Genomic DNA, 13,620 nt, shown 5'->3' with positions numbered 1-13,620 from the left:
TCTGACATTTTGGGCAACATTTACTCCAAGTTCAATAAATCTACAATATCTACCTCTATACCAATATCTATCCATCTATTTTCTACGCTACCTGGCCACAGATAATCTGATTAAACACATGAGTTGAGGTCTTAAACTAGACTCTGACCCTCTTCAAGGTAAGTTAATAAAGGTTCCATCTTAATGGCGCATCTTCCAGAACTCATTTTCAATTAAATTGGCACAAACTACAGTCGTTGACATACATTAAACGCAGCTTTCTGGGGTCCAGCTGGCAGTCCAGCCTCCTCAGTCTGGCTTTTCTATAGAAGAACAAAACACAAACACATGTACGTCTGTAAATCAGCTTCCCTGTAGATCTCCAGCAGGAGCCTCTTCCTCCTTCCACCAGTCATCAGATCTTTTACTCTGTAGCGTAGCGTTTCACAGCAGGTGCCGACAGAAAACACAACCTGTCGCCTCCCCCGCCCACAAACCACGCTTTACATACCGAGCGTGAAGATTAAAAACACAGAAACACAAATATTTAAATGCAAAAGGTTGACATCAGGTTGTTTTATGTGTGATAGCTGTAAACGGAGCATGAGATACATTTTCATAGGCAACAGACTGACACACACACACAGCTGCAGGTGTATATTTCCATACTGTACAAACTGTCCTTATAAGTCATTTTTTTCTGGTAGTTTCACTGTACTTATGAGTCTTCCAAGAAGAACTTGTACTGACAAAAGCCAGAAAGGAATAATCGACAGAGAGAAGGTGCCAGAGAATAGGAAGAGAGAGTATAAACGCAGTGTGGGAAATTTATTTCCTGGCTCGCTTCTGCTCCGGCTGATGGCAGAGCTATGAAGATGAGACGCACGCATTTGAACGGGAAGCTTTGATCCTTCTTCCTGAAGGTAATTGAAGTCGTCATCCGCTTTGTTACCAGTTCAACCTGAAGCATGTTCCCAGCCGAGCACAGAAAACACTGTGCAGCAGAGAAGATCCTCACTAGTCTCCAAACGTTAACTCAGCAGGCGTCCTGCACCGGGTTTGGAACAAGTTAGGCAAAAATAAATAGATACAGATGATTAATTTGTGCACATTCGAGGCTACGGAGCAGTAAATGTTGCAGCTCTAAATCTACACACTTATAGCGGAAAAGGTTTCAGATGTTTGTCGTCATCGCCGCCTGAGAAGTTTCTCGCCTCGTAGAGAATCCGCAACACGTCCCGGCGCATATTTATGAAGCTTAAAGGATTTGGAGTTTGGACAGGCAGCCTCGCATCGGTCTTTATAGATGTATGAACACTAAACGGAGACGCTTTCATTTCAATAGTTTGTCTTTGGAGAAAGGTTTCTTAAAGTCAGCAATCAAAGCATCTATATGTTAACAAAAGTATCTAAATATCCAAAATACACTTAAATAAGATCATGTTGGCAGCACACAAAGCTTTTAACCTTTATGTCCTTTAACGAATCATTTCTTCATCTTCATCGATGTTTAGTTAGAAATTAGCTGCTTTTGCCAATTTTATTTTTTTGTGTAGATTTATTTCCAGGAAGCTTTAAACAGATGTTTAATACTCTTAAATGTTGCTTTTTGAAATGTGAAGATTTGCTCAATGAAGCGAAATAAGAAAAGTGGTTTTAAAAAGTGATTTAACAGTTTTAAATGCAGCAGAGGAAGCAATAACTGAAAAGACGTATTTCCAAAAAGTTCAGAAGAGGAGAAGTTTGATCCTGAGCAGGAAAGTTTTCACCCGGATGAACAAAGATAAATTATAAAATCTCCAGTTTAATGTGATTTTTCCTCATTTAAATTCTCTCCATCAACACATGAAACACATTCAGCTGAGAAGAAGTAGACATAATTCATTTTTTTTTATATCTTTCCTAGTTTATAAACTTTCCAGCGTGTTTGTGTCCTGACGTTAACTAGGACTGACGTCTCCGTCCGTCGCGCTTCCTGTTTCTCTCGTTAATAAACTCGATGCAGCGGGATCGGCGTTTTATTTTCTTGTGGTTTATTGTTCTCGACTCTTCTCTTCTTCTGCTCTGATAACATTGTATTTTGTTATTAAGGCAGAATAACACCTTTCATTCATATCAAATACAACAGGGATGAGCTGTTATGTTCAGCTGGGTTCTTATTTGTTTAAAAACTCTTTTTTATTTTTTTTTATTTTCATGCCTCAGGAAATTTTATATCCACGCTGCTATTCGGCTCATAATAACTGTTGCTTTGTGTGCCGTCTCGACTCGTATTTATTGTTTTCTTTACATCTAATCACATTCTGATGGATCGTTTTCTTGTTGTGTCTTTGCATCTTTAACAGCTTTTTCTTATCCTGCAGTCATAAACTGTGTGTTTACTCTTCTTCTTCTGTGTCTTTACATGTGTCGTCCTTCAGTCGTTCACCTGGGGAGCTCAACAGGACATCGTCTGTCTTATTAAAGGTTTTTCTGTTTTTTGTTTCTTTTGTCTTGCAGCGTGTGCAAAACCGAGGAGGTGAAGGACGACAGGGAAAGCAAAGCCGACGCAGGGGATGATAGAGACGAGAGCAGCAAGGTGAAGAAACACACGACGTTCACGTTTAAACAGATCTCTCTCACTTTTATTCTCTCACACTTTTATTCTCTCTCACACACACACACACTCACGTACGCCACAAACAACCTGAGATTCAGTTGAATCCTCTCTGGTCACATAATTCATTTACCTCACCGGAGTCTCTTGAGATAAAAAGTCTAATTTCGTGTGGTGATAATTATAATTCCTTCTGGGAGGAAAGTTTTTACATTTTGGAGGCTTTTAAGATGATTTCGACATACCTGTGTGGCCTCGTTTACATACAGGTAAACAACTGTGAATGATGCATTTTAATAACAACACATTTAATACCAGAGAAAAAATTCCAAGTGTAAAATAGAATCTCTTGTATATTTTTTTATTGTTTATTTCATTAGTTTTCATTAATCTTTGCTATTTGTCTGTTTTTTACATATATAACTATAGTTTTTCTGAATCATTGTAAACTTAATCTGCAGTTAATACGGTAAGAATTTAAACATCATAACAAAATATGATTTGTGTCTTTTAATTGATTTAGAATCTGTTTCTCTACTTGATACATTTAATTAAATATTGATGAAAAGTGATGCAACAGATTCATCTCAACGATGATGCAACAACGTCCGGCTTTCATTTTATGTTTTACATTTGTCATCGCAGGAAAAGAAAGATTTAGTTAACAATTTGAAGCTGTTGAAAGTTTAGATAACGATTTGATGTTATGTTTTATCTCATTTTAAGACCATTACATTTCATTTGTTTTTATTTATTTATATTTTTGTAGGAAATGGTACCGTAGGGTTGGGCGGTAATTCAATATCATAGTTTGATGTCTTTCTCTGGAATCGTGACGATATTATCTTCTTTTCACATTTATTTCAACTCATGTTAGAGCTGAAGATCCTCATTACTTATGTTGGTGGATATTATTGTTGTTGTTGTTCGTTGAGGTCGTTACTGTTTGTCTTTTGATTTGCAGGGAGAGGAAACCTGCTCCAGCACCGATACCTCAGACAAGCCTGACAGCACAGGTCCAGGTGAGACATCCTGCACATTATCACTGTTATATATATACACACACACGTGACATGTTCATTTCATTGTGGAGAAAGTTCATCCAAAGTCGAGCTCGACAGGAACGCAAACACACAGAGAAGAATCTTTATATTTAGGCTGAAGATGACTCTATAATGTCTTGACATTTGCAGGCTGTGAAGTCATTTCAACCAGTAATTATCATTTTACTGTACGGACTCCAACATCCTTTTAGACTATATATATATGTATACATATATATCTACTAGATCACATCTCCCCTTCACTCAGTCCGAGAGGTGCTCCCCCATTTCCAAACTCATTCCACCTTTTGTACCGAAGTCTTCATTCTGCCACCGTTCGGCAGGGCAGGGGGGTGATCAGACGTTTAAAATGAGTTTTTCTGTCTCGCTGGATACATATTATGGACATGTAATTGTTGAATGACACACTGGAGAGAGAGAGAGAGAGAGAGAGAGAGACGTCCAGAGTCGGGTACAAACACGCTGTCGTCTCATCGTTCAGGTGTAACTTAACAGAGAACGTTTGTGTTCTTTCTGTATTCAAGACATGCAGGAGCTTTAAAGCAGAATATTTAGAGAAAGCTGCAGTATGAGTTTGCATTTTCAAAGATTAAAGAGGGAGATTAAATTTTAATAAGTGGTGTAAGAGCTGAATGTACAGCTGCTACATGAATGTACAGCCAGCTGTGAGTTCTGTGGTTTATAACGTGGATTTCACTGATCTGTTCCAAACAGGATTAAACGAGTCTTTTATTTAATATATGTGTGGAAGCTATGTTTTTACAAATAGATGAGTCTTCTTGGCAAATTAAGCAGGTGTTCATATGCACAGTATGTATGTAAATTCTTAGTCTTGTTTACTTATTTTTGGATCAGATATTTCCTTATTTAAATGATCACTTTGTTAAATTTAGTAGCAAAAAGTCCTTGTTGAGCTTCTTCGTGTTGAGACAAAAAACATTTTTGAGAGACGTTTTTCTCTTCTCCACAGACTCCCAGATGTCAGGTGACTTGTGCGCCCAGGACGGGACTCTGGTCACCACGACGACGACAGGAACAGGGACCGGCGTGGCAGCTCTCCACGTGGTCCAAGCCCGGCCCCTCTGGCCCACCGGCCCCGCCTTGACGGCCCGCTTACGGCGCCTCATCACCGCCTACCAGCGCTTCACGTTGCGGCGCGAGCCGCTACTCAGGCACGACTTCCTGCTTCACGACGGCCTCGTCGGCATGGGGATGGGTGGAGCCGGAGCCACTCACGGTCATCACGCCGGTGGGCCGTTGACATGGCAACTGGGTGAAGAGCTGAGACGGTGTTCTGTGGTCGCCACAGAACCTGATCCTCTCTTTCTGGAGTGGCAGAGAAGGTAACGGAAAACTGATATATGGACGTACTGTCATTATCAGCTGATATCTGCTTTAAGATCAATATCATGTCAATCTGACAGTCACTGTCAAACCAGCTGCCAAATTAAAACCTTATATAGCTGCAGAGATAACTGTGCCCGCTTAAAAAAGTAGATCGGAACTTCCCAAAGATTGTTTAAGATAGATAGATGGATATGTAGGTGGGTTGGTAGGTTGGTAGGTGGATGGATACTTAATTTACCCTAAAGGGAAATTAAAATGCCACAGCAGCCACTCTACATAAATCAAATCAAAATATAAAAACAGAAGCATTAAAGACAAAAGAAACAAATGCAATTAAAGGTTAAATTATATAGACTCTAATATAAAATATGAAAATATTCTGAATACAGATGTGATGGATAATGCAACAAAATAAAAACTTCATTTCAACATTTCACAATTTAAAATATGAAGATTATTATAATCAGTCAATAGTGATAAACTCAGTTCTTTATGTTTGAAGCAACTTTGAAGGACACGCAGCAAAAGTTAATAGAAGTTTTCTTTTAATAAAAAACATAACAGCAAACTTTCATAGAAATCATTTGTTAGAAATTTAAATATTTCTGTCAGGAACTAAATGATAATTTCTATTTATCTGAAGTATCAAAAGTCAGGCTGCAAATACTAATTATTTAATAAAACAATTTTTGACTTTTAAGTTTTTGAAAATTGTTATTGTGTAAATTCTAGTATTACAACTATGATATAAATTCATGTCTCTGCGTTTTGATTAACCATATTTTCCTCTTCTATAATATTCCTAATAAACATCTTCAGCTTTCTGTCCAAATATTCTCTGAAACATTATGTCTCATCATATCTGCTCTGTCTGTCCTCGGTGCGTCAGGTGGACTCGTCGAGAGCAGTCAGATTTTTACCGCACCGTGTCGTCATTCGGGGTGGTTTACGACCCGGAGAGGAAAGCCTTCGACTGGTCCCAGTTCAGAGCACTGGCCCGACTGGAGAGGAAGACGGACGAGAGCTTAGAGAGATACTTCAACTCCTTCGTCAACATGTGCAGGACAGCCTGCAAGCTGCCTCCCAGGAAGGAAGAAGGTAAAGTGTCACACACACACACACACACACACACACACACACACACACACACACACACACAAATCATATCAAAACATGCCAGATAGACAAAAACATGAGTGATGCTCTAAACTAATCACCCAGAGACACTGATTGAATTTTCCTCCATAATGTGGTTATTTTAAATGGAACCTGCAACAGGAAGTTCAGCGTTTCCTGTTTAGTTTTATAGACACAGTTAGTTTTACAATATAAATATAAGCTTGATGCTGGAACTGCATTATTTACAAGTTCATGTTGTCATCGGGGTGTCCTGCTGCAGACCTCGTCTCCCTCCTGGGAAGCATTACTGACCCCTGCTGGTAGGAGGATTAACAGTTCATGTTTGTTTCAGGAGTTAAGAAGGCAAGTTTATTTGTTTAGCACATTTCAACAACAAGGTTATTCAAAGTGCTTTACATAGAGCATCAGAACAGAATATTAAAGCAACACAATTAAAAAGACATGTAAAAACAATTAAAACGTGTTAAATTTGGAAATAAAAGGGAATAAACAAGGATAAAACAAGAGAATAAAAGTTATATTAACTATATTAATTATATTAACCCTCAAATTTGGTTTAATAAAAGGCAGCACATTAAATTTAAGAACATTAAATTTAGATCCAAGCTCACTAAACAAATAAACAATTATACATATTAAATAGTAAATAAAACTGTTAAATATAAGGAGCTAAAATCATCATGTAAAACAGTTCAATCATAAATGTGACCCCTCAAATAAACCTGAGCTGTATGTTTATTAATATAAATTGCAGGTTTGCTCACCTCTATGATTCAGAACATCTGGATCAGTGATATCTGTTGATGATTGGTTGATAGAAGGATATAAAACACACATTTTAAACTGCTGTACGTGTGTAGGATGAGGTGAAGACGGGGCTGCAGTGACTCATCCACACAAACACATTTGAACTTCTCTCTCTCACCGCCCCCCCCTTCCCTTCTTCCCGCTGCCTACATGCCAATGTTTCGCTGTCTGTCCCATTTTCTCTTTCTCCTTCTTCTACCCCTTTCATTAATCCCCACCTCTCTCCCTCTCCTTTCCTTTCTCATGTCTTCCAGGGTTGGTGGATCCCGCTGTGCTCGTAGAGCCTCTGACAGAAGAGAGAGCAGCCCGGACTTTATATCGCATCGAGCTGCTCCGCAAGATCAGAGAGCAGGTGGGCTTCTTTGAAGGAACAAAGCTTCCGTCATTAGCACTGGTTTCACTGGTGCAACTCAGACTCAGAAGATTGACTTCAAAGTTTATCTCCAACACACCTGTTGTTTGTGTAGAATTGAGTTTAGATTCATTTGCGTTTGTCTCTCTTGACCTTTAACCTGTGGCCTCTGATTGATGCATTTTGTGCTCCTTTATTATCATGATTATTAATCCAAATCCAAGGATAAATATCCATAAATCCATCTTGAAATCATATAAAAAGCATTACTGCGGATCCTGCCTCACAATCATTAAATTCAGTGTCAGAGTCCATCCCAGTAGAGTACAAACAGGAACTGTTAGTAACTACGCAGCCTGACTCTCTCATCCCTCAGATTCACCAAAATGTGAACACCTTCAGGCTAAAGCAGGCTCAGGTCAAGCCCATAGCTGACTCACTGACTTGTTTTTATTTACTGTCTACATCATCCACTGCATGGTAGGAAATCTAATGCCAAATACCAAAACATATTCATCCCAGAGTTAGAGATAATACTCCTTAGATTTGCCGTTTTAGAGCTGAGTGATACACATTAATGCTACCCTGACTACTTAATTTATTTACTTATTTTTTTCCACTTAGTTTGGTTGAATACAGGAACACAAAAAGAGACTGAATGCACTCACACTAGCTTATATAGTGACATACGATTACATCAACAACAACAAAATATATCAAACAAACAAGATGCATCAACATCTCTCTGATTCCGCTACCCATCGTTATGCCTTATTAGCCTTTGGCTGCAGAACAGAAAGAATAAATAAGTAAACAAATAAATAAATGGGAAAACACTACTACGATGGAACATTTTTACTCAACATCTCTACTGTTTTTAATTTCCTCCTGACACCTTCCTGCTCTCTGATCTTCATCCTTCCCTCCAGGTTCTCCGCCACCCGTTACTGTCGGCCCGCCTCCAGCTGTGCCGCCCCTCGCTCTACCTCCCCGTCTGGTGGGAGTCCGGGAAACACGACCGCGACCTCCTCATCGGGGCGGCGCGCCACGGCTTGAGCCGCACCGACTTCTACATCCTCAACGACCCTCAGCTCAGCTTCCTGGAGGCTCACAGGAACTACGTCAGGGGACACCCCTCTCATCTTCATCCTCAAACCCATCACCACCCTCACCATCCGGGCTTGGCGACTCATCCCGGCATCTCGTCCTCGTCCTCCTCTTCGTCTCATCCGCAGCTGCCCCACCCTCACTGCTGTCTCTACGATTCAGGTCTCGGTCGCCACTCCCCTCAGCCTCCCGAATATCCCCACCAGTCCTCCCACCATCACCATCATCACCACCAGCATCACCCCATGCCTCCATCCGCTCCTTCTCCTTCCTCCTCTTCCTCTCATGCTCACCTCCACCCTCCGCCACTGGATGCCCACGATTCTGCCTCACCGAGCCTGGGAATAGTGCCCGGATCGCGGGGAGATTTCCTCGACTGTCCTCCTTTGGATGAAAGCCTGGAGCTGGGTTCGCTGCAGCATGACGCCATGTCTGCTGATGCTTTACACGGAGGAAAAGCATCCAAAGATGCCCTCAACGGCTTCCCGTTCAACTCAGCCGCGGGAGGTCAAAGCATGCTCAACTCGTACGGCGTCGGGGGAACGGACCTCGATTCCAAACTGAGGAGTGACGTGCTCGTTGGTGAGCAGGGCTCGTCGGAGGAAACTGGGCTGATGGCGCCGTCGGTAGAGCTGGATCAGTTACAGGTAAACGCTGTGATTTACATTTGAGTTCAACTGCTTTAAAAGTGAAATGTCTCAACACAGTCGGGGGTTTGGAGGCTCTCAAAGAAAATTTGATGTTATTTGACTTAAAAGTATGTATTTTCACATCATCTTGGACCCTTATAATCACAATATTTAAAGTCACCATATAAACTGAATAATATCTCACTGGAAACAAACATCAAATGTCAGTGAAATAAAATCCCTGACATCAAAATACTGAGTGAAGTTTAGAAAGAATGAAGAACACAGACATCAGTCACTATCAGTCCTTCATCCCGTCCTCTGTCCTCCTCCTCCTCCTTCTGCTGTTGCCATTTACAAGACTTTGACTTAATTTTATTTGTTTTCATATATGTTGCAAACTAAGCTAAACATTAACAGCAGCTACATACAGACAGCTTTCTTTTTAGCTTGTTCATAACAGTTTGCTATTAGCTTAACCAGTTCGCTGTGCAAAACATACCAGTGGTGGATGAGAGACTGCAGGCAAAGCAGCTGAAAATATAACTTTTCTGCATGTTTATGCTTGTTTTAAGTAGTTCGTTGGCTTTTTTCACGCAAAGGCTTTATTGCACTTACAATAATGAGTGTAGAAGTTGTCAATTCTTGCACTTCACCTGGTTCAACGTCTCCACCACTGGGCCTCTCTGCTCTGGTGATGATACCAGTTCCTGTTCTCTCCCAACTAGCTGCAGTCAGCTGGTAGAAGCAGAGAAAGTGTGCACAGTTTGCGTTCGTTGTGATTATTATGCACAATGTGAAATGTCAGCAGTGGTGTTCATCATTTAGCAGCAGTTGAAAGCATATAGAGGAAACACTGAGTTATAGATATAAATAGTGCAATAACATTGAATCCTCTTCTCTTTGAGTAGATGGATCCAGCAAATGTTTGGCATTTTGGTGTCAAAAGACCTCAATGATCAACCATATTATCAACATTGTTTGACACTTATTAATTAGACTGTTCATGTTATTTAAAAGGTTCCTTTGCTTTAATCTTTCCCTTCGTCGTTTCCTCACTGATTGCTTTGCTAATTTTTCCGTCACATCATTTTTCATTCTTTCATCACATCTGTGCCTGCAGGCTCCCTGGGACGGTACGGATCACTCCAGTCCAGCGCACCATATGTTTAACGAATCCGATCCAATCCTCGGTCCCTCCACCCTGGAGGCCGGCTTTCTGGAGGAGGAGGATGAGGAGGCACAGGGGGCAGATAGAGGAGCGGAGGAAGGTGGAACTCTGGAGGAATGTTTGGGCCTCCCGCCCTCGTCCTCTCCTTCACACCCCTCGGCGGGAGATTCTGTGGAGCCGCTGTCGTCGAGTTACATGCTTTTCAAGGTTGGTTTTTGTATCCTGTGCCGTCAGGGGAACATTAACGACTGTAAAGTAAATGGCTATCATTTCAAAATAATTTAAAAAACTGTCTGTAGCTCGGTGGCTCAGTGGTTAATCGCCTCACAGCAAGAGGTGGGATTCCTCTGGGGGCTCCCCCATCATCAGAAACATGTATATCAGGTTAATTCTCCTCTCAGGCCTCTGACCAAGGCACCGGCTTAGAGCTGGAGTGGGTCCTCGGGCACACAATGGCTGCCCGCTGCTCCTCAGGGAGGGGTTAAATGCAGAGATCAAATTTCACTGCGTCGTACTGTGCATATGATTGTATGTGACAAAGAAACCTGATTTACATTGATTTACAATCTGAGAACCATTTGGTTATTAACGTTTTCAGTGGGACAGGCAATAGAAAAACTATGATGTTCTTTATTACAGTATTAAATTTGAGAAATAAAGAAGAAAAGAAGACTGTAAGGCATACTGAGAAAACGGGCCATGTTCAATATAATGGTGTTCGGACAGGTTTATAAATGCTGAAATTGATCTAATCTGTTCTTTCAGTGAAGGATGTTCAAAGGGAGATAATTTTGGTCATGTGTTCATAAAGCACCCACTTCAACTGTGACTTTTGTCAGGGCCATACCACTCCAACAAAACTATTAAAACATATTTAAATGGCTGTGTATTTTTTTTTATTGAAATTTTAAAATGTTAGCCACTTGATATGAGACCTACTTTATTTTAATGACAGCCAGAATTATGCAACAGAGTATTTAACTTTTAACTAATAAGAAAAAAAACCCACCAGCAATAAAGACTATGGTGAACAAGGGCTGGGCATTACGGTTTAAGTCAATATCATATAGAATAATTCTTAGATATAACTCTTGACATTTTGTAACCAGAGTTTTGTAAAACCATAACATGATATGATACCACAATGTGATTCTTAGGTTTGAATAAATCTTTTTGTTTTATTTATCCAGGACATCGGTGTGAGCGAGGAAGCCAGCGCAGATCAAACCGATCTGTCAGCCAGCCCGCCTCCGCCTTACGTTCCCCCTCCTCCCCTCTCTCTGTCTGACATCACTGCCCACGTGCCGCAGGATAGGTTGGGCCACTCCGATGTCGCTGAGAGCCTGACCAATCCCGTAGAGGAGGAAGGTCAGGAAAGAGGCACTGGATTTGAGTTTGACGACAAGGAGGAAGAGGAGGTGGAAGACTTGTCGAGGGAGACCATTGAGCAGAACGTGGAAAAACAGGGAGAGGACTGTGATGCAGACCAAGGTACGTCAGAAAGTACTGGTACTGGTTTTTAAATGTATTCCAAGACAAATTCCTTCTATGTAAATGACCATAAGCTTCTTAAAAATGTGATTGAAATATGATTATCTCTTGGGAAGTTTATTAAATGATATTTCCTAATAAGTTAATCAATTGTAAATGTGCAAACAATCCAAATTACCGGTGTTGTAAGGTGGATATACCCTGCAGAGTTCCTGAACTACCTTTAAGCCACTACCAACTTTGGAGCCCTTCAGTGGTAGCATTAGAAACTGCAGATAACAATGCATGTCTTAACACATAGTGACTTTAACTTAGCTCTGTGTCTCATAATTGAATCTTTATTGAGCTAAAATTACCAGGCACTACTTCACACCTTGATGTTTTATCCTCACAGGTACAGACCAAAGCTTGGGAGTCTTGAGTCCACCCATGGAAGTGCCGCAGATCGATGGGATAGAGCCAGAACCAGGTTTGGGAGACCAGGACGAGAGGATGGAGGTCCCGAACCAACTGTCTCAAGACCTTCAGGAGAACTTTGAGCAAGCAGAGAATAAAGAGGACTTACCGCAACACGTGCTCCCTTACCTTGGGAAGCTCGATCAGGAAGGTAGCCTCGTGTGTCCCGAGCCTATCGAAGAGCCCGGCGAGGAGGTGGACAGGTTGATTTTGTATCAGACGGTGGAGGACGAGACGATGGAAAACTCTCTTGACACTGAAACCTTGATGGGAGATGCGACTGGAGAGTTTCTGCAAGCGAGAGGAATTTCAGACCACTCGAGAGAGGACGGTCCAGCGGAGCGCACAGATCTCGCAGATCAGGTGGATGAGATCTCGGAAGGGCGAGTGGATCATGTTTCTCTTATGGGCGACGCGGCGATAAAGGCAGTGAAACAACTAGACACCAAACCAAATGAGATGGAGCTGGGGAGCATTTACTCAGAGTACACACGACCCTCCTGCCCTTCTACGTCCGTCTCGTCCCCTACGCTAGCGTCAAAGTCTGATGGAACCACCGCAAAGGTTGGCGATAAGGCCGGAGTCAAAACTGAAGTTTCCATGGATCAGGAGAACTATGAAGGCGCAGTTGAAGATCTGACCTTACCAGACGGCAGAGGAGACTGTAAGAACAGAGTCCTGACTTTCTCCCTTGAACAGGACAACAAGGACAACATGCTTGATCAAAATGAAATGAAAATCGCCCCTACTCTAACTGCAAACAGCATCGACACAAAACCATCTGACCTCAAATTTTCTCTTTTACCAGACAATGCTGGTGGGAAGAAACCACAGCAGTTGCAGCTGCCAATCAAGGTAGAGGAGACCAAGACAGAGACTGTTGAGGACGACTACCCCGATAGCTCTGAAGTCAAACGTGCTAAATTTCTTGCCTACTCTGTTAAGTCAGAGGTCTTGGTCACCAAAGCTGAGCAGTTGGACTATTCTGTCAAACCAGAAACACTGGAGACCAAACCTGAAGATCTCAGCCTTCCCATGAAGCCCGAGAGCTTGGACAGTAAACCCGAAGTTCTCCAGTTCGCGGCCTACTCAGACGGCACCGAAATCAAACCCGAAGCCAAACCGGTAGTCCTCGGGTTCGCTGCTTATCCGGATGGCGTCAGGCTGAAGACCGAGACAAAGCCTGAAGGTTTGAGGTTCACCGCCTTCCCCGACACCTCTGCCATCAAGCCTGAGGCCAAGCCGGAGGGCGTGGAGTTCACAACCTACCCAGACAGCTCCGAGATCAAACCCGAGGCGAAGCCAGAGGGCCTCGGGTTCGCAGCGTTACCTGAGATCAAAGCTGAGACGAAGCAAGAGCTTTTGGAGGCAGACAGCACGGTCCTGACTCCGAAGCTCGAGCAGGCAGACGGGCTGATTGACACCTCAGAGACGCTGGTGATGAAAGGGCAGGTGAAGGAAGAAAGGCCGAGTACACCAGG

At 42.1% G+C, this 13,620-nt stretch overlaps 1 protein-coding gene across 9 annotated transcripts in view; it reads left to right on the top strand.

Annotated features, from left to right (window-relative positions):
• Positions 1–13,620, top strand: part of chd6 (chromodomain helicase DNA binding protein 6) — a 105,659-nt gene that overhangs the window by 80,404 nt on the left and 11,635 nt on the right. For all 9 annotated transcript variants that reach the window (XM_042407552.1, XM_042407555.1, XM_042407557.1 and 6 more), the window contains 9 exons: positions 2,479–2,557; positions 3,540–3,597; positions 4,610–4,982; positions 5,876–6,084; positions 7,188–7,285; positions 8,215–9,039; positions 10,145–10,399; positions 11,383–11,683; positions 12,078–13,619. In XM_042407552.1, coding sequence (XP_042263486.1) covers positions 2,479–2,557; positions 3,540–3,597; positions 4,610–4,982; positions 5,876–6,084; positions 7,188–7,285; positions 8,215–9,039; positions 10,145–10,399; positions 11,383–11,683; positions 12,078–13,619 — 3,740 coding nt within the window. The remainder of the gene's footprint in view (positions 1–2,478; positions 2,558–3,539; positions 3,598–4,609; positions 4,983–5,875; positions 6,085–7,187; positions 7,286–8,214; positions 9,040–10,144; positions 10,400–11,382; positions 11,684–12,077; position 13,620) is intronic.

The sequence above is a fragment of the Thunnus maccoyii genome, chromosome 3 (genome assembly GCF_910596095.1).
Source record: "Thunnus maccoyii chromosome 3, fThuMac1.1, whole genome shotgun sequence".
NCBI lineage: Eukaryota > Metazoa > Chordata > Actinopteri > Scombriformes > Scombridae > Thunnus > Thunnus maccoyii.
This window is presented reverse-complemented; position numbering and strand designations above follow the sequence as displayed.